This window comes from Cynocephalus volans, chromosome 9 (assembly GCF_027409185.1).
Source record: "Cynocephalus volans isolate mCynVol1 chromosome 9, mCynVol1.pri, whole genome shotgun sequence".
In the NCBI taxonomy this organism is placed as follows: Eukaryota; Metazoa; Chordata; class Mammalia; order Dermoptera; family Cynocephalidae; genus Cynocephalus; species Cynocephalus volans.
Window position 1 is genome coordinate 158,124 of NC_084468.1, and position 26,020 is coordinate 184,143.

At 37.6% G+C, this 26,020-nt stretch overlaps 1 protein-coding gene across 1 annotated transcript; it reads right to left on the bottom strand.

Moving 5' to 3' along the window:
- Nucleotides 1-1,072: 1,072 nt before the first annotated feature.
- Nucleotides 1,073-20,241, bottom strand: LOC134386358 (zinc finger protein 585A-like). Its single transcript, XM_063108484.1, is given in 7 exon segments — nt 1,073-1,594; nt 1,597-1,800; nt 1,802-2,830; nt 2,924-3,954; nt 5,034-5,126; nt 5,374-5,500; nt 20,226-20,241. Coding segments are annotated over 7 exon segments (3,021 nt in total). The 5' UTR covers nt 20,241.
- Between the last annotated feature and the right edge of the window lie 5,779 nt (nt 20,242-26,020).

Below are 26,020 nucleotides of genomic sequence, written 5' to 3' on the forward strand. Positions count from 1 at the left end.
TGGGTATAACAGGTGAAAACACAGGATTCTCTTCCCATTTACAGGGACTGGTAACGTCTCTCAGAAAGTTGATAAAATCATTAGCTGGAGTGGGCTGGTTATGTTGTAATGCAAACAGAGCACACATACAATGGCTCAACAAGGAAATAATTTCTTATATAATGTGTTAATGGAGGTTTTGGGATAGTTGTGAGACTATCTCTGGTTTCTTTAATTCCTTCTGTTTTAAAATAGGGTGGATTTCTCCCACCTCTGGCCACCAATTACACCTGAATCATCCTCATTCAGTCCCAGAGAAAATGAGAAATCAGGAACTACACAGAAACTTTTTTTAATTGTGGTGCCTGAACTGGAAGTAATGTTCATCACATATCTACATTCCCCAAAACAGAGTTAAATTACATGGTCATCCACCCAATCATGGAATGCTCAGATTGCAGGCTACACATAAGAGAGAAGAGTGGTTTTATTTAAAAAGCAGAGCCTAATCCATACAAAATTTCTCCCGTGTAAATTCTCTACCGCCTGCTATGATGTGATTCCTTTTTTACTTTTATTTATTTTATGGTGAGTGGCTGGTATAGGGATCCTTTGTGTTATGAGCACAATGCTATAAGCAACAATGCTCTAAACATAGCCAGCCTTGAAACTTTGGAGAAAAAATGTTTTCACAATTACAGCCCTCCTTACATATCTGATGGTACACATCTGGTGATTCAACCAACTACTTATCAAAAATCCTGAGAAATAAATAAAACATTAAATAAATGAAACAATTCCACAACTGAAAAACAACACAGAATAACAACTATTTACATAATACTCACATTTCTTCCAGAATTATAAGTAATCTACATAAGATGTAAAGTACATGGCAGAAAGCGAATTGGTCTTCTTGATGTAAATTCCCTGATATCTTGAGGTAAGACTTCGGCCAAAATCTTTTCCCATATGAATTACATTTACTGAGATTTTCCTTTGTGTGAATTCTTTCCTTTCTGTGAGGAGTTCCAGGCAAAGGTTTATCATATCACATTCAAAAGTTTTTCCTGGGTGAGTATCCTGATATCTTCTAAGCTATGACTCTATAAAAAAACTTTTTCCTCATTTCATTACATTCACAGGGCTTCTCACTTGTGTGAACTGTCTGATGCCTGCTGAGGTGTGACTTTCGGTTAAAAGCATTTCCACATTCTTTACATTCAAATGGTTTCTCACCTGTGTGAATTCTCTGATGCCTGCTGAGGGCTGACTTTTGGTAAAAAGCTTTTCCACATTCTTTACATTCATATGATTTCTCACCTGTGTGAATTCTCTGGTGCATATTGAGGACTGACTTTTGGTTAAAAGTTTCTCCACATTCTTTACATTCATACAGTTTCTCACCTGTGTGAATTCTCTGATGCCTGCTGAGGGTTGACTTTTGGTAAAAAGCTTTTCCACATTCTTCACATTTATATGGTTTCTCACCTGTGTGAATTCTCTGATGCAAGATGAAAGATGCCTTTTGTTTAAAAGCTTTTCCACATTCTTTGCATTCATATGGTTTCTCACCTGTGTGAATTCTCTGATGCACACTGAGGGTTGACTTTTGGTTAAAAGCTTCTCCACAGTCTTCGCATTCATATGGTTTCTCACCTGTGTGATTTCTCTGATGTACGCTGAGGTGAGACTTCTGGTGAAAAGCTTTTCCACATTCTTCACATTCATATGGTTTCTCACCTGTGTGAATTCTGTGATGAATGCTGAGGTGTGATTTTTGATTAAAAGCTTTTCCACATTCTTCACATTCATATGGTTTATCACCTGTGTGAATTCTCTGATGCACATTGAGGGTTGACTTTTGGTTAAAAGCTTTCCCACATTCTTTACATTCATATGGTTTCCCACCGGTGTGAATTCTCTGATGCACATTGAAGGCTGACTTTTTGCTAAAAGCTTTTCCACATTCTTTACATTCAAATGGTTTCTCACCTGTGTGAATTCTCTGATGCATATTGAGAGTTGACTTTTGGTTAAAAGTTTCTCCACATTCTTTACGTTCATAAAGTTTCTCACCTGTGTGAATTCTTTGATGCATGCTGAGGTGTGACTTTTGGGTAAAAGCTTTTCCACATTTTTGACATTCATGTGATTTCTCACCTGTGTGAATTCTCTGATGCCTACTGAGGGTTGACTTTTGGTAAAAAGCTTTTCCACATTCTACACATTCATATGGTTTCTCACCAGTGTGAATTCTCTGATGCAAGATGAAAGATGCCTTTTGTTTAAAAGCTTTTCCACATTCTTTACATTCATATGGTTTCTCACCTGTGTGAATTCTCTGATGCACATTGAGGGTTGACTTTTGGTTAAAAGCTTCTCCACAATCTTCACATTCATATGGTTTCTCACCTGTGTGATTTCTCTGATGAATGCTGAGGTGTGACTTTTGGTTAAAAGCTTTTCCACATTCTTTACATTCATATGGTTTCTCACCTGTGTGAGTTCTCTGATGAATGCTGAGGTGTGACTTTTGGTTAAAAGCTTTTCCACATTCTTCACATTCATATGGTTTCTCACCTGTGTGAATTCTCTGATGCAAGCTGAAAGATGCCTTTTGTTTAAAAACCTTCCCACATTCTTTACATTCATATGGTTTCTCACCTGTGTGAATTCTCTGATGCCTGCTGAGGGCCCACTTTCGGTTAAAAGCTTTCCCACATTCTCTACATTCATATGGTTTCTCACCTGTGTGAATTCTCTGATGCCTGCTGAGAGCACACTTTCGGTTAAAAGCTTTCCCACATTCTCTACATTTATATGGTTTCTCACCTGTGTGAATTCTCTGATGTCTCTTCCAGTTTGACTTTTGGTTAAAACCTTTTTCACATTCCTTATTAATTCTCTTATGCTTGCTGAAGTTTGATTTGTGATGAAAGACCTTTCCACATGTGTTATAGTCAATGGGTTTCTCAACAATGTGAATTCTCTCAAGTTTCTTGACTTTAGACTTATTGGAGAAAATCTGACTTTCTTCACATTCATATGGATTCTTGCTCACATCAACTCTTTGACATATAGTAAGGGTAGAATTATGGTAGAAAGATTTTTTACATCCATTACATTCACAAGATTTTCCACTTGTGTGAATTGTCTGATGACAGCTGAGAAGTGAATTCTCATGAAAGTTTTTGGCACACTTAATAAATCCATAGGACATTTCCTCTATGGGAATTCTGTGATGCACAGTAAAGTCTGACTTTTGATATAAAAATTTCTCCTGTTCATTACATGGATAAAACTGCTTCCCTGTAGATGTTCCCTGATATGAGATAAGGTATGATTTCTTAATAAAAGATGTCTGACATTCACTGTATTTATCATATTTCTCTCCTGTGTGTATAATCTGGTGTTGAGTAAGTTTAGCCTTTTTATAGAACATTTTCTCACATACATCACATTGAAAAGTTATCTTCTCTACCTGAGTTATCTCTTGGGCAATGACAGCTGACTTATTACAGGCTTTCCCATATTCACAATATTTACAGGTGGTCTCACCCATATGAACCTTCTTACATGTAAATATTATTGGCACTGTGTTGGAGGATCTTCCTTTTCCACTATATTCAAAAAGTTGCCCAGTTGGAATCTTGGGATGTTGACTAAGATGCTCATGATGTCTCTCTAATTTCTCGGATATATTACACTCATCAGGTTTCTCTCCAGCATGCATGGTATCAGTCTCTGGGAGAAGTGCATTCTGACATATGTTAAACTCCTCATGCCCCACTCCTGAATAGTTTCCATTATTTATAACCAGACTTAAAATATGCTTTGGACTCAAATTAAGTGATTTTCCTAACTCCATTCTCTCCTCAGATGATTGGTTGCCATTGATGATTACACCTTGCCACAAGTATCTACCTTGACTTTCTTTGCTTCTCTCAATTAAGTCACTGACTATCAGGACATCTGAAATGACAAAAAAAAAAAAAAGACAAACCCATATCCATGAACCACACATAAGCATATTTTATTGCATGGTCATGCAAAGGTAGAGAACTCTCTCCCAATCCTAGTGATAAAAGATTTTTAAAAAATCAATAATGGATATTGGTTTCAGGAGTATATGGGTTTTCCTCATTCTGACATAATGTTATGTTGTATTAATATACTTTCTAACATTATGTCACATTGTTCTTTGCTTCTTTATTCTCTTTTTTCTTTTTTAAACCATGATGTAATATTTGATTTTTACCTTCTCCCTGACTGTAGATTTCAAAAAAATTACTTATCACCTTCCATTTGTTTACAGTTTTTACTCCATTTTATTTTTATAATAGTGGTTATCTCCTGAAGCTCTTTTTCTCATTCTTCTGCTTTGAATATGGCTATGTTTTCCTTCATTGGCTACTTTCAGGTGCAGAATGTCCAATTTTTCATCACATATGGAGTAAAATGACTTAGATTAAGATTTTTGCATGTATGTCCCTATACTTTTTACTCTTCTCTAAGAAATAGCTATAGGCATGTGGAAGTTTTTCAAATAATAAAATCTCCTTTTTTCCACCCTACACAGAGCCTCCCACAAACTACTCATTTAACCTAAATTCCTGTGCTTCTCAAAACCATTACTATACAGAATACTTCAGTCCACCCCTCCAGACACCCCTTTCCTGCTGGTCTAAAATATTTGGTTCTGCAACCAAGGCTGTGCCCATCATCTTTGAAGAAGTTGTTTTTGACTCCTTCTAAAATCAACCTGTATTACCTCCCCAAACTCTGGAACACACACTCTCACTTGATAATTCATTGCTCACAAAAGCTGTAGTATTATGCACTGGAGTTTTTTAAAAACAGCAAAATAAAATATGGAAATACATATGTGTGAGTCTATCTAAGAAATTATATAATACATGTGTTGGATGTGAGAGAAGATGGACCAGCCTTGGCTCATGCACCTGTGGAAGAATTGCCCAAACCAGCTGAACACAGCCAAGGTCTGCTGGCTTTTATTCATTCTCGTTTTTGCCCAGGATGTGTTTACTAACCTGGGAGGCTCTGGTTTGGGTTTTCTTCTATCATCCATGGCTCTGCTCCTTTCTCCAACTTGAGGATCACCTCAGGTTTACTAATGCAGTGCCCTGTTAATGGGAAGTAACATACGACTTTATAAAACTGCAAAGCCAGATCCTTGGAAGAATGACAAGAGCTCAGCTCCAGAAATTATACAATAAATAGGCCAATTTGGAACTTTTGTTAGATGGGGATGACATGTTTTTCATGAAATGTAATCTTACCAAATAGCATAAAACCCTACAAGCCATTCCTATTTTTATAAAAAAAATAACAAAGTGTTTCTCCTGAATGTTACTGGAGCGTTTCACTCACCCAAAGACACCAGGCTGCTGTAGGTCTCCAGCATCACATCCCTGTACAAAGTCCTCTGAGCATCATTCAATTCCTGCCACTCCTCCCAGGTGAAGTCCACAGCCACATCCTCAAATGACACCAACTCCTGTAATGGCATATTGATCTCAACTCAAGCCACCAGCCCTGGGTCACAAAATACAAATCTCAAAGTTCACTCTTCTGCAAGTGTGAATGTCTTATGTGTTAAATAAGGTGCTGCTTTTCTGTACTCCATATAGTGGAGGGAAAAAAAACCCCAGCAGGAATATCCTGTCACTGTAATAATATGTTAATTGCTAAAAATATGATTACAGACCTTATCTTATAGTTAAGAACCATCACTGTTGCTAGCAATAAAAGTATGAATAAAATGCTGCTTCTCCAAGAAATTTATAATCAGGTATGAAGACGTAAGTATAACCTGAACGAGTGTGTTTGATAAACAAATTTAGACACAAGTTCGATAGAGAATGGGGTAAGAAAGACAAAATATAATTCTATGTTGTATCTGTTTGCACTTCACTGAAATGCCAAAGATGTTAAGCTCTTCCATGTGAACCACATGTTCTCATGAATATGAGGCAACAGCAAAACTTCAGTCACAAGAGCAAAGGAAGACACCCCATGTTAATGGAACCACACATGACACCATGTCTAGATGAATGCTCATGAGCAGAGATAAAAAATACACAATTAAAGAAACATATTATGGAATGATCCTGCATTTGTCTATTTCAAACAGTAAAACATTATATGCAATTGCTGTCTCTTAATTACTAATAAACTGAAAGCATATACAAAGGCATTCCAAAATTTCCTTTGCACATTTTAAAGGATCGCTTGTGTCTGCATGAGAGTGAGCACTGCCACTTTGTAAACACGGGGTGTAAATAATGTGGTTTTGTAACTACAAATCAGTTACATACTAGATTCACAATTTAACAGTCATCCACCAGAAGAATGGAAAAAGCTTTTGAGAGCATCAGAGAAAACGGGGTGATGGAAGACCAGCTGCATTAGAACACAAAGCAAGGTTGGTTAGCTAGTTTACTTGGGAGAGCATGCAGCTGGTAACATTAAAGTCACAGGTTCAGATCCCTGCATGGGCCACCCAATAGAAGAAAAAATTAAAAAATAAACAACAGAGCAGTAAGAAACAGAACAGGAAAGTAATACAGAAACAAAAGTCGAAAGACACTGTGGTATTAAATTCCTGTGCAGAACATAAAATAGTGTTTTACTCTTCAGTTCTATATATAATTACAGCTAGTTAGGTACTGACACAGTAAAGTGTAGTTTGAAGAATAACAGAAAAATATAACGGGCAGAAATAAAACAGACTTGAATATGTTATACTTGAAATATCTGTTGGAATGTCCAAATAGCCATTGGATACATGATTCCAGAGTTCAAGAGAGAGATCTAAGCTGAAGATAAAGATTTGGAAATGTATTAGTCCATTTACATTGCTTAAATAAAATACCTGGAACTGGGTAATTTGCAGGAAAATGAAATTTACTGCTTGCAGATTTAAAAGCTGGAGAGTCAAAAGTCCAGGGAACATAGCTGGTGAAGGCCTTGATGGAGATGACCGTGACCCAGGGATCTCAAATGGCAGAAAACGGGCAGGGCAGAGAGAGGTCAACCTCTCATATGTTCTTCTTTTAAAGCCCTCAGAAACCCATCCTTGCCCACCATTATTAACCAATTATGGAATGGTGCTACAATCTAATCACATCATTAAGGCCCCATCTCTCAATTACCATAATAGGATTTCCCACCATCTTAATACTGTCACAGTGGGGGTCAAGTTTTGGGGGGACATTCAGTCCAAGGCAGGGAAACATCAAAACTTCAATGTTACCTGAAGCCATCAGAATGAGTGAGCAAACCTAAGAGATTCCAAGTAAAAACAAAACAAAACTAAAGAACAAGGACAGTCTGCAGAAGCACTTTATCTTTAAACATGAGATAGAGGAAAATAATCAGAATGTGAAGAACAAAAAGAAATTTTCTAATTTTATTACACAATTAAAGGAAAGCTCAGTATTAAGAAGCCTACCAATATAATCCATCATATATATACATGATATATGAAACAGACCAAGTACAGAAATATATCCAACATATTCATAGTTCTATGAGCGAATATCCTTTAAATAATTATATAGATTTTTAAAAGATATATGGCAGGCAGGCAACTGGCCAGGATAGGCATCAAACTGTGGTCCTTGAGAATATTGGCACCAAACTCTCACCAACTTGGTAGACTGACATAGCTGAGAAAAAAAAAATCTCTGGGTTTGAGGATAGATCAAAGAAATTAAGAACTGAAAAGCATACACACACAAGAAAAACACACAAAAAACCAAAACATCTGAAGAGTGTTGGACAATGTCAAAAGTTGTAACACAGAGTAATGAGAAAACCAGTAGAAGAAGAGAGATGGAGAGAAAAAAAAAAAAAAACAGAAGAAACACTTAAAACAATAAGGTCTGAGAACTTCCACAAGTTAATATCAGGCACCAAACCAAAGATCAAGGTAGTTAAGATAACACAAAACCAAATAAATGCCAAAAATCTACATCTAGGCATCTAGTTTTCAAACTTCAGAAAATCAAAAAGAATGAAAAATCTGAGTGAAGACAGAGGGAAGAAAAAATATCTTTCCTAAAAAGAAACAAGATAAGAATTGCACCCAACATCTCCTGAGAATCCATGTAAGGAAAGAGTACAGTGAAATATTCAAATGTTGACTAAAGAAACCTACAACCTAGAGTCCTGTGCACTATGAAATCAACCTGTTAAAAAGAAGAAAAAATAAAGACTTTCTCAGGCAAACAAAAATTGAGAGAATTTGTTGCCAGTACACCTGTATTGCAAGCAATGTGAAACAAACAAAAAACCCGAAAAAAAATTTATACAGAAGATAAAAGATATACGTTAGAATCTGGATATACACGGGCCGAGCCCGTGGCGCACTTGGTAGAGTGCTGCGCTGGCAGCGCGGCGACGCTCCCGCCGCAGGTTCGGATCCTATATAGGACTGACCGGTGCACTCACTGGCTGAGTGCCGGTCACGAAAAAACGACAAAAAAAAAAAAAAAAAAAAAAAAAAAAGAATCTGGATATACACAAAGAGAACTAAAGAAATAAGTGAAGGTTCAATAAAAAGTTTTCTTAATTAAGTTTTTTTCATTGCAACATAGATGATTGTACATATCTTTGAGGTAAAGCATTGGATATCAATATGTGTGCAATATGTGATGTTCAAATCAGGATAACTAGTATATTCTTCAGTGTAATCGATTATTATACAGTGTAATCGATTTTTGTGACCCTTTACAAATACCTCCCTTCCACCATCCTCTTGAGCATTTCTTCCCTCTAGTAACCTCAGCTGTTTTTGTCTACTCTTGAAGTTCAATGCAACACTTGAGTATGTTGTACATTTCTTTAATTTCCTTAAAATTAATTGTTTATTTTCTTAGCTGCCATATATAGGTGAGGACTTGCAATTCTTCCTGTGTCTGGCCTATTTTACTTAACATATTTTTTTCTAAGTTTATCCATGCTTCTGTGAATGGCAAAATTTCATTCTTTTTAAAGGCATAGTATTCCACTGTTTAAATATAACACATTTTCCTTGTCCAGTCATCCAATAATAAACATTTAGGTTGGTTCCAACTCTTGCCTACTGTAAATAGGGCTGCAATAAACATGGGAGTACAGGTGTCCCTTCTACATGATTATTTCCAGTCCTTTGAATATATACCCAGCAGTGGGATTGCCAAGTCATATGGCAGTTCTATCTGTAGTAGCTTGAGGAACCTCCGCATGATTTTTGATAATGGCCGCACCAATTTACAGTTCCACCAACAGTATAGGAGGGTTCCTCTTTCTCCACATTCTCTCTAGCATTTGTTATTCTCTGCCTTTTTGATTGTAGCCAGTCTAACTAGAATGTGATATTTCAATGTGGCTTTGATTTGCACCTCCTAGATGCTGAGTGATGTTAGCATTTTCTCCTGTATCTGTTGGCCATTTGTATATCTTCCTTTTGGAAATGCCTATTCAGCTACTTTGCCCATTCTAAAAATCAGACTGTTATTCTACTTTTAAGCTGTTTGAGTTATTTATATATTCTGGATATTAGTCCTTTGTCAGATACATGGTTTACAAATATTTTCTCCCACTCTGTAGGTTGTTCTTTTCCTCCATTGTTTCTTGTAGTGGGCAGAAGCTTTTTAATGTGCTATAATCTCATTTGTATTTTCTTTTGTTGCCTATGCTGTGGGGGTCATATTCATAAACTCTTTACCCAGTCCTACTTCCCGAAGTGTTTCCCCTATATTTTCTTTTAGAAGTTTTATAGTTTCAGGTCTTATATTTAAGTTTTTAATCCATTTCTTCCAACCTAGGAGCATAGAGTACCTTTCTGTTTTTTTTTTTTTTTTTTTTTTTTGTCGTTTTTGTGACCGGCCGCACGGTGCTCAGCCAGTGAGCACACCAGCCATCTCTATATAGGATCCGAACCCACGGCGGGAGCGCTGCTGCGCTCCCAGCGCCGCACTCTCCCGAGTGTGCCATGCGGTCGGCCCATAGAGTACCTTTCCACTTTTTTTCGCTTCTTTAATTTCTTTCAACAGTGATTTGTAGATCCCACTGTAGAGATCCTTCACATCCTTCATTAAGTGTATTCCAAGGTGTTTTATTTTTGAGGTGACTATTGTAAATGGAATACAGCTTCCTTGATTTTTTTTTCCTGCTAGCTCAAAAACACTACTGATTTTTGCGTGTTGATGTATCCTGCTACTTTACTGAAATTGTTTACTGCCTCTAAGAGTATTTTGGAGACTTTTTTGGCTACTCTGTATACAGGATCATGATATCTGCAAACAGGGACAATTCGACTTTCTCTTTTCTGTTTGGGATGCTCTTGCTTTCTTTCTCTTGCCTAATTGCTCTGGCCTAGTACTTTCTATAATATGTTAAATAACAGTTGAGTGTAGATATCCTCGTCTTGTTCCCATTCTTAAGGAAAAGCTTTCAACTTCTCCCCATTCAGAATGACAATGACATTAAGTTTATCATATGTGGCTTTTATCATGCTGAGATACTTTCTAAATTTGCTGACATCCTTTACCATGTAGTGATGTTGAATTTAATCAAATGCTTCTTCAATGTCTGTTAAGATAATGACATGGATTTTCTCCGATTTTGTTGATGTAGTGTATCACATTTATTGACTTGTGTAGGTTGCACAATTCTTGCATCCTGGGGATGAATCCTACTATGGGGATGATTGTGATGTATAATTTTTTGGATGTGTTGCTGTATTCTATTTCCTAATATTTTATTGAGGATTTTAAAATCTATATTCATAAAATATCTTGGCCTATAGTTTTCTTTTTTGATGGTGTCTTCATCTGCTTTTGGGATCAGGGGGATAATTGCCTCACACAATGAGTTTGGGAGAATAACCTCTGTTTCAATATTTTGGAATAGTTTCAAGAGAACTGGTATTAATTCCTCTTTAAAGGTTTGGTAGAATTCAGCAGTAAAGCCATCTGGTCCTGGCATTTTCTTTGTGGGGAGATTGATGATTACTGCTTCAACCTCGTTGCTCATTATTCTGTTCAAGTTTTCTATGTCTTCCTGATTCAATCTTCATAGTTTGTGTCCAGAAATTTCTCTATTTTCTCCAGGCTTTCAAATTTATTGGTGTATAGTTGTTTATAATAGTGTCCAATGATTCTTTGTGTTTCTGTGGTATACATTTTGATGTCTTCTTTTCCATTTCTGATTATTGTCATTTGTGTCTTCTCTCTTTCTTTAGTTAGCCTACCTAAAGGTATGTCTATTTTGATTATCTTCTCAAAAAAAACCCAACCTTTTCTTTCACTGATCATCTGTATCATTTTGGAGGGCTTTATTTCACTTATTATTAATCTGACCTTAATGATTTCTTTCCATCTACTAGTTTTGGGGTTGGATTGTTTTTATTTTTCTAGTTCCTTGAGATGTAGTGTTCAATTGTTTATTTGCAGCCCTTCTATTCTTCCAATATAAGCATTTACCACAATCAATTTCCCTCAGTACTGCTTTTGCAGTATCCCACATGTTTTGGTATGATTTGTCTTTATTTTCATTAGTTTCGAGAAATTTTTTGATTTCCTATTTAATTTCTTCTTGGACCCATATGTCATCCAGGAGATTGTTGTTTAATTTTCACATACTTGTAAACTTTCCAGTCACTATTTAAATATGTTAACTTACTCCTGTCATTTTGATTTTTGTTTGGATGTTTCAAATATCTTTTGTTTCTTTATTTCCCTTTTATAGCTCATCTTCTGTGTTTGTTGTTTTTTTAAGGTGTTGTTTTTAGATAGGTTTTTTTCTCTTTAACATTAGCATTTTTGTCTATTACTGGGTTTTATTCTTTTGTATTCATGGTAATTATTATTGTTGTTCAGATATGAGATGCGGTAGTCTCTTGAGAATATCTTGTAGGGCTGGCCATGTGGTAGTAAACTCCCATTATATTTGTTTTTGTGAGAAATATACTCTCTCCCTCATTTCTAAGGGATAGACTTGCTAGGTATAATAGTCTTCACTGGCAATTTTTGTCTTTTAATATTTTGAATATATCATCCTATTCATTTCCTGTCTTTAAGGTTTCTGATGAAAAATCTGTTGTTAGTCTGATGGTGGCTCCCTAATAGGTGACAATGTTTTTGCCTTATTCCTTTTAAGATTTTCTTTGTCTTTGAGCTTTCCCAATTTGATTACAAAGTATCTTGGAGATGATCTTTTTGAATTGAATTGCTTCTGGGATCTCTGAGCTTCCTCAACCTGAAAATCCATTCTCTCCCTATACCTGGGAAGTTTTTTGTTTTTATTTAATTGAATATATTTTCAATGCTTTTTCCTTTTCCCTCCCCTTCTGGAACACCCATCATTCAGATGGGTTTTGTGGCTCAACTTGTCTGCTTGTTCTCTTTCACTTTCTTCTTTTTTAAAAATTCATTTTTTCTTTCTTTCTTTTTTTTTTTTTTTGGTTCACCTGTGTTATTTTGAAAAGACTGTCTTCAAGATCACAAATTTATTCTTCTGCTCATTCTAGCATGCTGTTAGAGCTCTTAGTTGTGCTTCAAACTTCATTTAATGACACTTCCAGTTCCACGAGTTCTACTACCTTCTTTATTTAAGGCAATTGTCTCTTTGTACATTTCCTTCTTCAGATCCTGGATACTTTTTCTCATTTTGTTGTGCCTTCTGAGTCATCTTCTATCTTATTTAGCTTCCTTGGGATTGTTGCTTGAACTTCCTTTTCAGTCATTTCAAGGACTTCTTGCTCTATATTGTCTGGTAGGTGAAAATTATTATATTCCTTTTGTAGTGTCATAAGTTTTATTTTTCAAATTTCTACTATCTCTAAATTGGTCTCTAGACACCTGGTAGAGCAGTTGTTTTTTCCTAATACTCAAGAGTGGGCTTTGAGGAGAGGAAATTCCTGTTGTAGATGTGTTTTATACTGACCATTGCATGGGGTGTTTTAGTACTGGTTTCAGGTAGATGCAGTAGTGTACTTTCCATGTAGGCATTTTGGCAAAATTCAGTGTTGGAATTGCATATAGGTAAAAAAAATAAAAATAAAAAAATCATGAAAAACTTTAAAAATAATTTTATGTAAATAGAAGAGAAAATGCAACTTACCTAAATTTGTAGGATGCAGAAATAGTAATGCTTTCAGAAAATTTACAGTATTGAATGCACATTTTTTTAAAAAAGAAATACCTAAAATCAATAAGCTAAGTTTCTGTGTTTGTACACAGTACAAAAGAAAGTACAAAAAAGAGCAAATTAAATTAAAAAGAAACAGAAAAAACAAAAATTAGAGCAAAAATAAAAATAAGAGAGGAAATTGCCAACAAAAATATTGATTCCTCAAAAAGATCAATAAAATTAATAAGCCCAAAAGTAAGCTAACTAAAAAGATAACAACACAGATTGGAAGTTACTAATATCAGAAATGAAAAAGAGGACATCACTACAGAGCCTGTGGACATTAAAAAAATACATACTATGAACAACACTGAGCACAAATTTTATAACCTAGATGAAATGGACCAATTCCTTGAAAGACACAATTTCCCAAAACTCACATACACTAAAATGGAGTACTAGAATAGGACTATATCTATTATGAAAACTGAGTAAAAATAATAATAATCTTCAAAACAGAAGGCACCTGAGCACAACTTGTTTACTGGAGAATTCATCCAAACATTTAAAAGGAGGAAATTATGCCAACTGTCTACCATCTGTCGGGCCTTAAAAACTAACGCCACCTTAAGTGACATTACAAGCAGCACCATTATGGGCCCACAAGGGCGTATTAACGTGGCAGCCTAAGACAGAAAGTAGGGTGGGATTGTCTGCGGGAACCTTGCCTTAGCCCTTATTGGCCAAATACGCGCTTCCATGCTCATGAACACTGCATGATTGCGATAGCTAGGCATTGAGACAGGATGCATGCTCTCGTAACCTTTAAGCTGATTGCAGGATGTAAAAAACCTCCCTTCCCCATTTGCCTTTAAAAGCAAGTGCTTGTGTGATAATAAACGGAACTGCTCGAAAGAACCCCGGCTGCATCTGAGTGTCCTTTAACCGGGCTGGTTGGGGCCAGTGGCTGTGCTCACCTCTCTTCATGGCTCTCTTCCCCCATCTCCTTCCAAAGGGGACCAGAGGGAAAGAGTAATCCGGGCCATTCGCTCGCCCACCTAAAGGAACAAGGCTAGGGCTGTTCAGGTTGGCCAGTGGCAGACCTGACACCATCTATTTCAGAGAATAGAAGATACCTCACAACTCATTCTACAAGGACAGCATTAACTCAATACCAAAATCAGACAAAGATATTACAATAGAAAACTACAAACCACTATCTCACATGAACATACAAATTTATTTAAGAAAATGCTCAAAAACCTAATCAAACAATGTTTAAAAAGAATTACACACCACAACCAAGTGGTATTTATCCCAAACAGGCAAAGCTTGTTCAATACTTGTGCATCAATTAGTTTTACCCTTCACATCAAAACACTAAACACAAAGAAATTAGATGGTCATATCAACAGATTCGGAAAAAGCCTTTGACAAAATGCAGCACCCATTCATCATAAAAACTCTCCTTCACAATTTGATAAAGACTATCTACAAGAAACTGTAGTTAACATTATTATTCCTGGTGAAATACTCAAAGCTTTTCCAGAAAATCAGGAACAAGGCAAAAATGGGCCATCTCATCACTCACAACATTACACTAAAAGTACTTCACACTGCAATAACAGAAGAAAATGAAATGAAAGATTATAGACTAGGAAAAATAAATCAGTAAAACTGTCTTTGGTTGCAGGTGATATGAGTATCTGTGTAAAAAATTCTAGTAAACAAATGAAAAAACTCCTGGAATTAATAAGTGATTATAGCAAGATTGCAAGACACAAGATTAATAAACAAAATTTTATCATGTTTCAACACACTAGTAATGACCAAGTAAAATCTTAAACAAAAAACACAATATTTTTTGTTAGAACCTCAAAATATAAAACAGTTGCAAATCACCTACATCACAAGAAATTAACATCAAAAATACATAATGAAAGAAACCTTCCACAGCTATACAACAACAAAACAAATAACCTTTAATAAACAAGCAAAGGAGGGGGCTGGCTGGTTAACTCACTTAGAGAGCAGAATTGTAACACCAAGTTCAAAGGTTCAGTTCAAAGGTTCCCATACCAGGCAGCCACCCCAACCCTATCCCCCAACAAAAACAAGCAAAGTAACTGAATGGACATTTCTCCAAAAATGATATACCAATGTCTAACAAACACATAAGATACTTAACAGCATTAAACATTACAAAATGCAAAACCACAGTGATATTCCTTCACGCTCAATACAGCATAACATGTTTTGCTGAAAGTGGAACTTTAGTACGCTGTGGGTTGTGACGTAAAATGGTACAGCCCCTGTACCATTTTAAAAAAATACACTGCCTTCTCAAAAAATTTAAAATGGTATTGCCGCGTGATTCAGAAGTTCAAGTTCAGTGTATATATCCAAAATAATTAACAGCTGAATCTCCAAAAGATATTTCCATACCAGTGGAATTCAAAGCAGCATTAGTCACATAGTGAACTGGTACAAGCAACTCAAACATCCGTCCATGAATTTATGGATAAATAAATTGTGGTATGTACACAGAAAGGAATATTATTCAGTCATAAAAAGAAATGAAATCTTGACATAAGCTATAAAAAGGAACAGTGAGGACATTATGCAAGGTGAAATAAGCCAATCACAAAATAACAAGAATGGCATGGTCCCACTGATATGACACAAATTTTGAGAAACCAAACTAGAATGTCAGATGTCAGAAGCTACAAGGAGGGAAAAATTGAGGGTTGTCATTTAATGGATATAGAGCTTCAATATTCCAAGATAAAAAAGTTCTGGAGATCTCCTGCACATCAATGCAAACATACATAACACTACTTAAAGGTAAAAACTGGTTCAAATGCTAAATTTTTTGCTATGTATATTTTTCTTTACCAAAACTAAAATTAAAATAAATATTTTAAAAACTAATTCATGCAACAAACTAAAATATTTAAAAATATGTGGCTAACTGAAAAAAAAATCTAGGAAATGAAAAGAGGAAAAGCAAAGGATTAAAAGGCAGACAAGATGACAACAACTACAAAACAGCAAAATGGCAGACCTAAACCTGTCACTTTCAATAATTAGTTTAAATGGAATTAGTCTAAATATTCTACTGAAGGCAAAAACTATCAGATTTGATAAGAAAGACCCAATGATATGCTTTCCAGAGACATACACTTTAAACACAAAGACACAATCAGACTGAAAGGTAAAAAATAAAAATAAAAATAAACTACTACACAAACACTAACTATGAAAAGCTTAAGTGGAAATATAAACACTAGCCAAAAGAATATTCAGCATGAAATATATTACCAGAAATAGAGCACTGAAGGATGTGGGCCACACTATTGCTTACCATAGCATGGAAAATGGAAAGGATATCTCAACCTCTCAGGGGTCTGCCAAAGGAGAATTCTGTGAACAATGGGAAAAGTGCTACCTGCTCTCCTATCTCTGTCACTGAGAAAATATGAGAAGAGAGATAAATTAAAGGTGGCTGGCTTGCCAGATCACTAAGATGGTCAGAGCAGAGTTTTGATAACACCAAGGTCAAGGGTTTGAATCCCCCCACAGGCCATGCATCAATAAATAAATAACAATGAAACAAAGAAAGAAATTCAATTTTCAAACAAAATTTAAAGAAAATGTAAAGGAGCCAGAACTTGCTGAGTTTGAAAGAAAACTACTTTTCAATCCAACTTTTTTCCAAGAACAAACTCCTTTGTGCCAAGAATCACAGTATTTTGTTAAAAAAAAAAATTTCCAGTATTCTAAGTACCACAGGGTGTGATACATAGACAGTGCCTGATAAACAATAAAACTTCTTAAGGAATAGCTGCCTCCAAGAGAAGGGGAGGCCAGAGAAAAAAGGGCCTAACACAGAGGTAGCATTGATATAATGGATTATAGTACAATGGAAGCCAATGCTTTTTAAAGATGTAAAACAGGGTAATTTCTAGTATCAAAAGGGCAGAATTAGAAACAAATTTTTAAAAGGGTCATTGGATTTTCAAATATTATAACCTGAAAATAGGCAAAGAAATTGGTCTACTACAAACTCAGGCATTTAAGGCAAATGGATGTTGACAGAGAGTAGTGAGAGCCCAGAGGGCACAGTGCAGAAGCAGGAGGTATTGTTTCCAGAGACAAACACGGCGCCCTAATCGAAGAACTAAACCAGGTGCTCAATGGGCATAACTAACTGCTCAGACCAGTGCCTGCAGGGTGCCACTCCTTGCCACCCTACTGTCTGAAGGGACGTGCCCACATGTTTATGCCATTCTCCTCACTGTGAACTGGCCACATGTTGAGGAGATGAAGGTAACAGGCTACTGGACATGATTTAGTTGAGTTTTCAGCCAATTGTATAACAGTAGATGATTTCTAGGGCTCTTGAGAGGGGGAAAGTATATCTTGCATGTGGTAGAAATTTATGGCCAGAGAGCCAACTGTGGTCTATTAAAGACTGCTGCAAAGTCTTACTATTCCTCTTATTGAGAGATGGAATCTAATTGCCTTCCTCTTCAATCAGCGCTGCTCTTAGTGATGTGCTTGACTAAGAAAATGTGATGGGAGACATGCTTTGGGATCTGAGTAGAGATAATCAGAAGCCTCAAAGCCTCTGGCTGGGCCTCTTGGACACTTGTCCTGGGAGAAGCCAGAAAAACCTGACTACCCTGAGACTGCCAGACTCTGAGGAAGCCCACCTGGCCATAAAGAGAGGGCTGGATGTCTGCCCAATATCCCCAGCCACTAATGTTCTTCCACATGAGACCAGACACATCATGCAGCAGTCAACCTACACTTCCCTTTTACAGTCTACTTACCCACAACATTCCAACATGGAGTAAGGAAGAAATTCTTATTCTAAGCAACTAAGTTTTGTGTCACTTTGTTACACAGCTGATCATGGGAACACCAAACAAGTCATTAGAGACCATAGACAGTACTCTGATATGCAACAGGAAGAATGTAGGTTCACATTGAACATTAGGTCCAAAAAAAAGCCAGCATTTCACATCTTATGTTACATCTCAAACTCCAATTGAGAATGTCAACTTTCAGTTAACTAGTCTGTCACTTTTCTTTCCTAACCAACTGTTAGCTATGGTTCTAGTTTATAAACATACTGATGACTAATGCACACATCCATTTTTCTCATTCATTTCTAAGTGATTACCTGAAATAGGAGAAGAATGCAATACAATATGTAAGAAAGTTTAAAAACATGACAAGTCTTCTTGAAGTAGAAACACACAACTGTACACTAAGAAAAACTACATATAGAATCACTGACATAAATTTATAGAAGCAAAATGTACAAATTATGAAAATCTGCAATTTCTGTTCTTGTTCTTTGCATGCCTTTTTATTGGCTCTTCATCAATGTCCCACTAACTCCTGAAGGCTTTCTTCCCTCAGACACTTAAGGATGTCACCACAGGTGCTGGTTAGAAGCCCAGGTCAGCAGGGATTGAACCTCATCACCAGGAAACATGCCCTTCAGGTTTTTACAAAAATATTTCCAATGGTACAAAGTTACTGTCTTTATAAGCACCAACACCTCCTCCCCCTATATAGGCAGTGTATACAGAAATCTGAATAATATGAAAAGAACAAGCAAACAAAAGTAGCAAGAATTGGCATCACAAAGGATTAGACACAAGAAACAGGGAAGAGTCCAGGAAACATCCCATTTCACTGGCTTGGGTCACTGCCTGGATGGTAGTGATACCACATGTAAGAGAAAAAAGTAGATTTTGGATTCATTGACCTTAAGGTAAGGAGTCAAAAGCGAGTTCAACCTATGATCCGAGGAAAAGGGAAGAAATAGAAAATGGAAAAAGCTAAATAGAACCAAGATTGCAAACTAAAGAGGACTGAATCAGTGAAGAAGACCATAGTGAGAAGAATAGCACACAGAATGAAGCACTTGGATGAGCTACGTTAAGAAGAAAGAAGAATTCTGAAGAAAAGAGAGAAAACCATCAGTAAGGGGATGAGAGAAACAAACTAACTGGCACAGAATTTCCAGGGGAAGATCATGTACAGCAGTGTCAAATGGGGCAGAAGCTTCAAGTTAGAAAAAGACTACAGAATAGGCACTGGACTTCACTGTAATTTACGTGATAATTCCACATTTTATCCACGAATGAAGTACAGTCTTCCAAACCTATACACAATCCATAGGACATGTGAGTGAAGCCATCTTGAACTAACAGCCTCAATCACGGCACCAGGTGATGAAAGCTGCATCTCTGGGCAGTTCTCACACTAGCGTTACCATCCAGGTAACGCTGGTGTGAGAACTGCCCAGCTGACTACACCCAACCTGTGGATCCACAAAACTTCAAGAAAATAAAGTGGTCGGATATTTTAAACCATTGCATTTTGATTTGTTCTTACACAGGAAATGCTAGATGATACATGTATGACCCCAGAACTCAGTATGCTTAAACAAAATTATGTGGGTGAGAAAGCCTTAAATTACATGAATCCTTACAGACTGCTTATTCAGCAACATGTGCCTTAGCACTCACTAAACATTTCCACTCTGGAAAGCTATGCATTTATTTCCAGGTTGGCAGTCAAAAACTTTGTATTAGAGATGGTATTTCAGAACTTAGTGCCAATAAATGCTCATATCCCATGAGAATTTGACATATTCTCTTGTCAGGTTTCATTCCAATCATGCAAAAAAAGTATCTGCCTTTTTGACATGACAACAGAAAGACCAGAGACAAATTTCTACTCAACTTAGATGACTCTGAAGTGTTATATCTTCTATATCTATATTCAAATGTTACCGTACATATGTACATTTCCTTCAAGCTGAGGTTTACTCATTTCTTTTCTTTGCTTTTTCCTTTTTTAAAGATCCCCGGTGTTGTCAGCACCATGCTCGACCAGTGAGCTAAGCGGCTATTCCTATACAGGATCCAAACCCGGGGCCTTGGTGTTATCAGCACTGCACTTTCCCGAGCGAGCAACAGGCTGGCCATACTCATTTCTACTTTTCCATTTTCATTCATGCTCCCCACAATACCCAGGTAATACAGTGAAAAAAATAAGGAATAAATAAAGAAACAACTCACCAGAGACTTATACATCTTTTCTTGCTCTTGGAAAAGCATAGCGCACTCTAGCAGCTTAGCTAGGAGAGGATGGAATGGAGTGGATAAGGAGAGAACTGTTGTGGCTTGACCCTGGATTCTCCTGCCCAAAACTCTCTACACGTTAGCTGGAAAAGACAAACAAACAAACAGAAAGTCTCCCTGTGAGACAACAATCCTTTATGGTCAATAAGGCACAACGAAGACCCATTAAACATGCATCTGCAAGCACATTAATTAGTACACATTAGACACATAATTTATTTTTGGGTTAATGAAAACATACATTACCTACCGATTTAGCAAGAATCAACCTTACCTAAACATACAACTTAATCATTGAAACAAAGAAAAACACATTGTGTCATTACTAAAACTAATGCTATAGAAATAGAGTTAGGCTATATTAACTATTTTCATATTAATACAATGACTCCACACACGACTCCAGATAAGTGTCTCCACTACAACACATCTCATTTATATATACCTAAATATCTGTATAGTACACATTTGGCAACCCAACATCTTTTGGCCATGATAACATAGGTTAAAAATGTACATTATGGGGCCGAGCCCGTGGCGCACTCGGTAGAGTGCTGCGCTGGGAGCGCGGCGACGCTCCCGCCGCGGGTTCGGATCCTATATAGGAATGACCGGTGCACTCACTGGCTGAGTGCTGGTCACGAAAAAAAAAAAATGTACATTATGTATATCTCTTTTGGTACACTATTCCAGTAACGTTACCCAGTGATGGATCTCCCTACACCAAAACCCTCATGTATTATGCTCTGACAACGAACTGAGCTTTGCTATGTGACTTGCTTGGGCCAACAGCACATTAGCAAATGTCATGCAAACATAAGTCTGACAAATACTGGCCACTGGTGCTTGCCTTCTTAAACATAATCATAGAGTGAAGAAGCCTAGGGCTAAACTTTTGGAGACAGAGGCCCCAGCCAAGAGTCAGCACAAACCACTGGATATATGAATAAATCCATCTTGAACCAACCAGCTCAGTCAAGGCACCAGGTGACTAAAACTGAACTACCCAGCTAAACACAAAATGTGAATTCCTAGAACTTCAAGAAAATAAAACGGCTGGGTTTTTAAAGCCATTTGGGTTTTGATTTGTTCCTTACATGGCAAATACTAAGTGATACACCTAAGCCCCCAGAACTCAATATGTTTTCAACAAAATTATGTGGGGAAGAAAAACTTAAATTACATGTCAAATACAATCAATATACCTTCACAACTACAGGGAGAAGTTTTGGAAATTACAATGAATATCAACTAAGAGGACTTCATTGAGGTTCCTGGCACTAATGCAGGTCATGTGAACCATAAAAAGTAATTACATCAGTAAACTATAGTGCAAGATTTTTTAATTTTTTTTAATGTCATGTACAAATTGTTTACTTTAAAAACATAAAAAGTGTCTGTTTCTTATAAGTTACTAGTGAACAGTATCAGGGTACTTCAAAAGTTCATGGAAAAATATAATTAAAAGAAAACATGAATCTCTCCATGAAGTGTTTGAGGAACACTAGTATTCTAAGTTTCCCATTTAAGTAATGTAAAATTGGCTTCTATATACATCGGCAAAATTTGTGATTTTTCAAGAACAGAATACTGACATTAAGGGAAGTACTTACGTTATTTGCTCTTTGTGGTAAAATGATCCACGGAAAGCACTGGAGATCAAAAAAGGATAGGGACGTTTAAGGCAATGTATGTCAAAGCATACCTTGTTCTAAGTTGTCTTCAGCATTACAGAAGTAATCTCAACAGTAAACAAACAGTTGTTTTGATGGACGTGTGGCAAAATGGAGAACAATAGGCAAAAAGTCAGGATGTCTAACATCAATCAACAAATCATGTGCCCCTCGGCAACTCACATTTCCTCATATCCAATTATTTTCAGTTTTCTTCCGAGCTAGAAATAACTGGCAAAATATTCCTGAACTACCAGAAAGAAACTGTGAAGATATAACACCATCAGCACGCCTCTAGATGCCAAAATTGGTGATAGGCTGGGTTTGAGAGAGCTCAGACACTGGGAACAATGAGGGAAGATTGAAGGAATGGGAGTGCATTCAGAGAGCACTGCAGACAGATCCTCTCAGCTACAACAAGTTATTCCTGCACCCCACGGAACACCTTCAAAAATCCCTTTCAGCGAGTAAGATTTCCTAGGTCTTTGCCTATTCTTCTCAAACTCACTCTCCCTTTTGATAGTTGGCCTAAACCTCCCAATATCACCCAGCGTCAGGTAGCTCCTGAATGCGGTATTGTAGTCCAACTCCTGTGCACTGTAAGCACTGGACTGAATAACTGCGTGGGCTGTGAAAGCTGCGCCTTTCTGGGACTCCTTTGCCTTTGCTCTGATGCAGTCCTGAGAGGGTTCAGGCCACAGTGATGTTCTCGCAGGTGGGATTCTTACTCACATTCACAGGGCGCCCGCCTTCAAACTCTGTCACAGCGCCTGTACCCCAAATAAAACCAGAATGTCATCCTATGCTCCAATGTCCCTCCTAGAAGTCACTGTCCCTGACAACTGGGTCTTATATCAAAGTCTGTAAACTCAGGCCAGGAGTGCTGGGTAGACCACACAATGCGGAAACTTGACCTCAAGGAGAGACACCGAGACACCCACGACCACAACAGCCACAGAGTAACGCTCCATCTGCACACACCTCACAGTCCCAGGTTCACACCTGGGATCTGGGGCATGACACTAATGTCCACACGCTCACGTTACAGATGGTGAAGTGAGTGCCCCATAGGTCGGTACCAGGCTCCTGATGGCGGAGCTGGAACGTGACCTCCCCACACCTCCCAGGCTAGCTGTCTTCAGACACCCCCATCCACGTTCTCGTCGCCACCTCGGACCTGAGCCCCCGTCCTGGGACATCTGGAACCGGGTTCTGCACACCCGGCAGCGCCGTCCTCTGACGGAACCGTCTGGAGACATCTGGAAAACTCAGCCCGGACGCCCCTTCCCCGGCCTGGCCCAGGTCAGCGCTCGCGCCGCACGTCAGGCCCCGCCCGCCCGAGGTCCGCGGCGCTCCTGCCCCCCAAGTGCCGGGACACCGGCCCGCTCTCCAGGGCCCCTGAGGCCCACAGGGATCCTCTTTCACCCCCACACCCACCTTCAGGGACGCACGATCCAACCACAGGATCTGAGGACTAGCGCAGGGGACAGCAGAAACGTCTGGAATCTCCACAAAAGTTGGCTGAGTGCTCGGGATCGCGCATGCGCAGAAAAAACCCGGAAAATCCTTTCCCAAAGTACGCCTGAGAGGGTGACGTCATTGCAAGGCAAAACTACGTTTCCCAGAAAGCGAGGGGAGCGAGGATGCACATGCGCAGAAGAAATGCACAAAGACCTTTTTCTATAGTCCTGTGCCTGCGACGTTATGGTCATTGAGACTACAGTTCAGAATACTCTGGGGTCCCACATTAGGAACCAAACAAGAAAAATTTTAAAATTTTCCCTGCACTGAGTACTGTTACCGGAAGATCAGGTCTTGTTGGATCAAGACTGGTCTCCAACCAGGCAATAGACTAGTCTCTAGTCCACAGATGTGGAATTCTGATTATTTAGATGTTGGTTTGACAACCTTAGACATTGTGGCAATAATGGGGAAATTCAAATGGGGTCCAGGTATAGCTGTTATAGATCCATGTCTATTTTTAAACATACATTTAAAGTTTGAAAAAATCATATCTCTTTTATTTTACATGTGTAAAAAAAATTGACATGGCAATTTTCTTTCAAAACAGTAAGAGATGTTTGTTCACATCCAGTAAACTAATTTGTGAGTCTCAATGCACTGTATTACGTAGTTAGAAAAACTGCTGTAGTATGTGTGGTGACATGAAATAGCAGGGTCATAGGGTAGTTGCATTTCTTAGTCCTTGTCCCAATTTACAGTTGCGATGTGTGATAATTAATTGCCCAGAAATTCTCATGTTCCATTAAGCCATCTGTCCATTTATTAAATCAAATTTTAGTACTTTAGGGTGTGTGTGTGTGTACGTGAACTTTGCCTTTTCTTCTCTGGTTTCTGCAGCAAAACAGGCAAGGAGATGTTTACACGCGTTTATCAAAGTTTCTGCTATGTTGAAGTTCCTCTTAAAACAGAAAGTAGGGCTGGCTGATTAGCTCACTTGGGAGTATGTGGTGCTGATAAGACAAACATCAAGAGTTCAGATCCCATTATTGACCAGCCACCAAACAAACAAAAAAAAAAGCAAAAATTTCTAGATTGAGTAATCAGAGTTGATACTGGCTTGAGTGTTAGAATGTGGGGCAGAGTAAAAGAAGGGTGAACATGGAGGGGGGGTGGATGGGATGTGTGAGAGGCTGCCGTCATGCCTAAAACCTATCCCTGCTTTTCTCTTTTCCTAATGTATTTTCTGCCTTGTTCAAATTACTGTCTTTTCCTCGATTCTTCAACTTCTCCTCAGTGATTCTAATTGCATATCCAGAGAACTCAGCCTTGATCTTCCCACAGCCTTCTTGTCTCACATTAGAATCTATAGACTTCAATCCCATTGAACTCCTAAATCCCGTGCCTCTCTTAAATACTTATTGGTAGGGGATGTGGGAATCCTTTAAACACAGGATGATTGGCAGGAATTGGGTGGTGCGAGTCGCTGCCTGATCTTTCACACTCTGGATACAGTTTGTCACTCTCTCTCTTTGTATGTCTGCCTCCTGTCCATAACAATGGAGACAGTAATATGCATTTGGATGTGCAGACCTCACCCTGAGCCCACCTCTATTAACATAAAGGCCAATAATGCAATCCCTTTACTTCCCTTATGAAGGTAAAGTTCTCTCCTCCAAGGAGAGGAGGCTCAGGGATGATACCTAAGTGTTTCCACACTAGCCATATATTGCAGCTTTACCTGTTCAAGTATACACTTCTATTGTTAAACTTATTTCTAAGAATTTTATTTTGATTCTATTGTAACTAAAATTGTTTCTTCAATTTTATATTTCTATTATTTATTTTTGTGTACACAGTGATTTTTGTATATTGATCTTGTGTTTTGTTACTTTTCAGAACTCTGTTTTTCATTAATTCCTTATACTTTTCTACATACAAAAACATGTCAACTGAAAATACAGAAAATCATACTTTCTTTCCAATCTAGATTCCTTTTATTTACTTGTCACCAGTTTTTCTGTCTAGTAAAATGATGAAAAGATGTGGTGAGAGTGGATTGTTTATCTTGCTCCTAATCTTAGAAAATAAGCATATGAACTTTCACCATTAAAAACAGTCTGAGCAGGGGGTTTTCATATGCTCTTCTTCAGTTTGAGGATGTTCCCTTCTATTCCTACTTTGTTGAATGTTTTCTTCATAGAAGGATGTTGGACTTTGTCAAATTTGTCCATCTATTGAAATGTCGTGTGGTTTTGTTTATTATTTTATTGATATAGTGTATCATAATATGTAATTTTTTCTGTTAACCAAACATGTAGTCCTGGGATATATGAAACATTGTAGAATCAAGCAACATATAAAAATAATTATACCCTGCGTCAATGTTTCATATATCCCAGGACTATAATTATTTTTATATGTTGCTTGATTCTATTTACTTTTCTGGTTTTACCCAATTTTGCAACAATAATCATAAGATACATTCTTCTGAATTTTTCTTTGCTTGTAATGTCTTTGTAGAATCTTGGTATCATGGTAATACTGATGCAGGAAATGAGTGGAAAAGCATCTCGACAACATCTGTCTTGGGGAGAA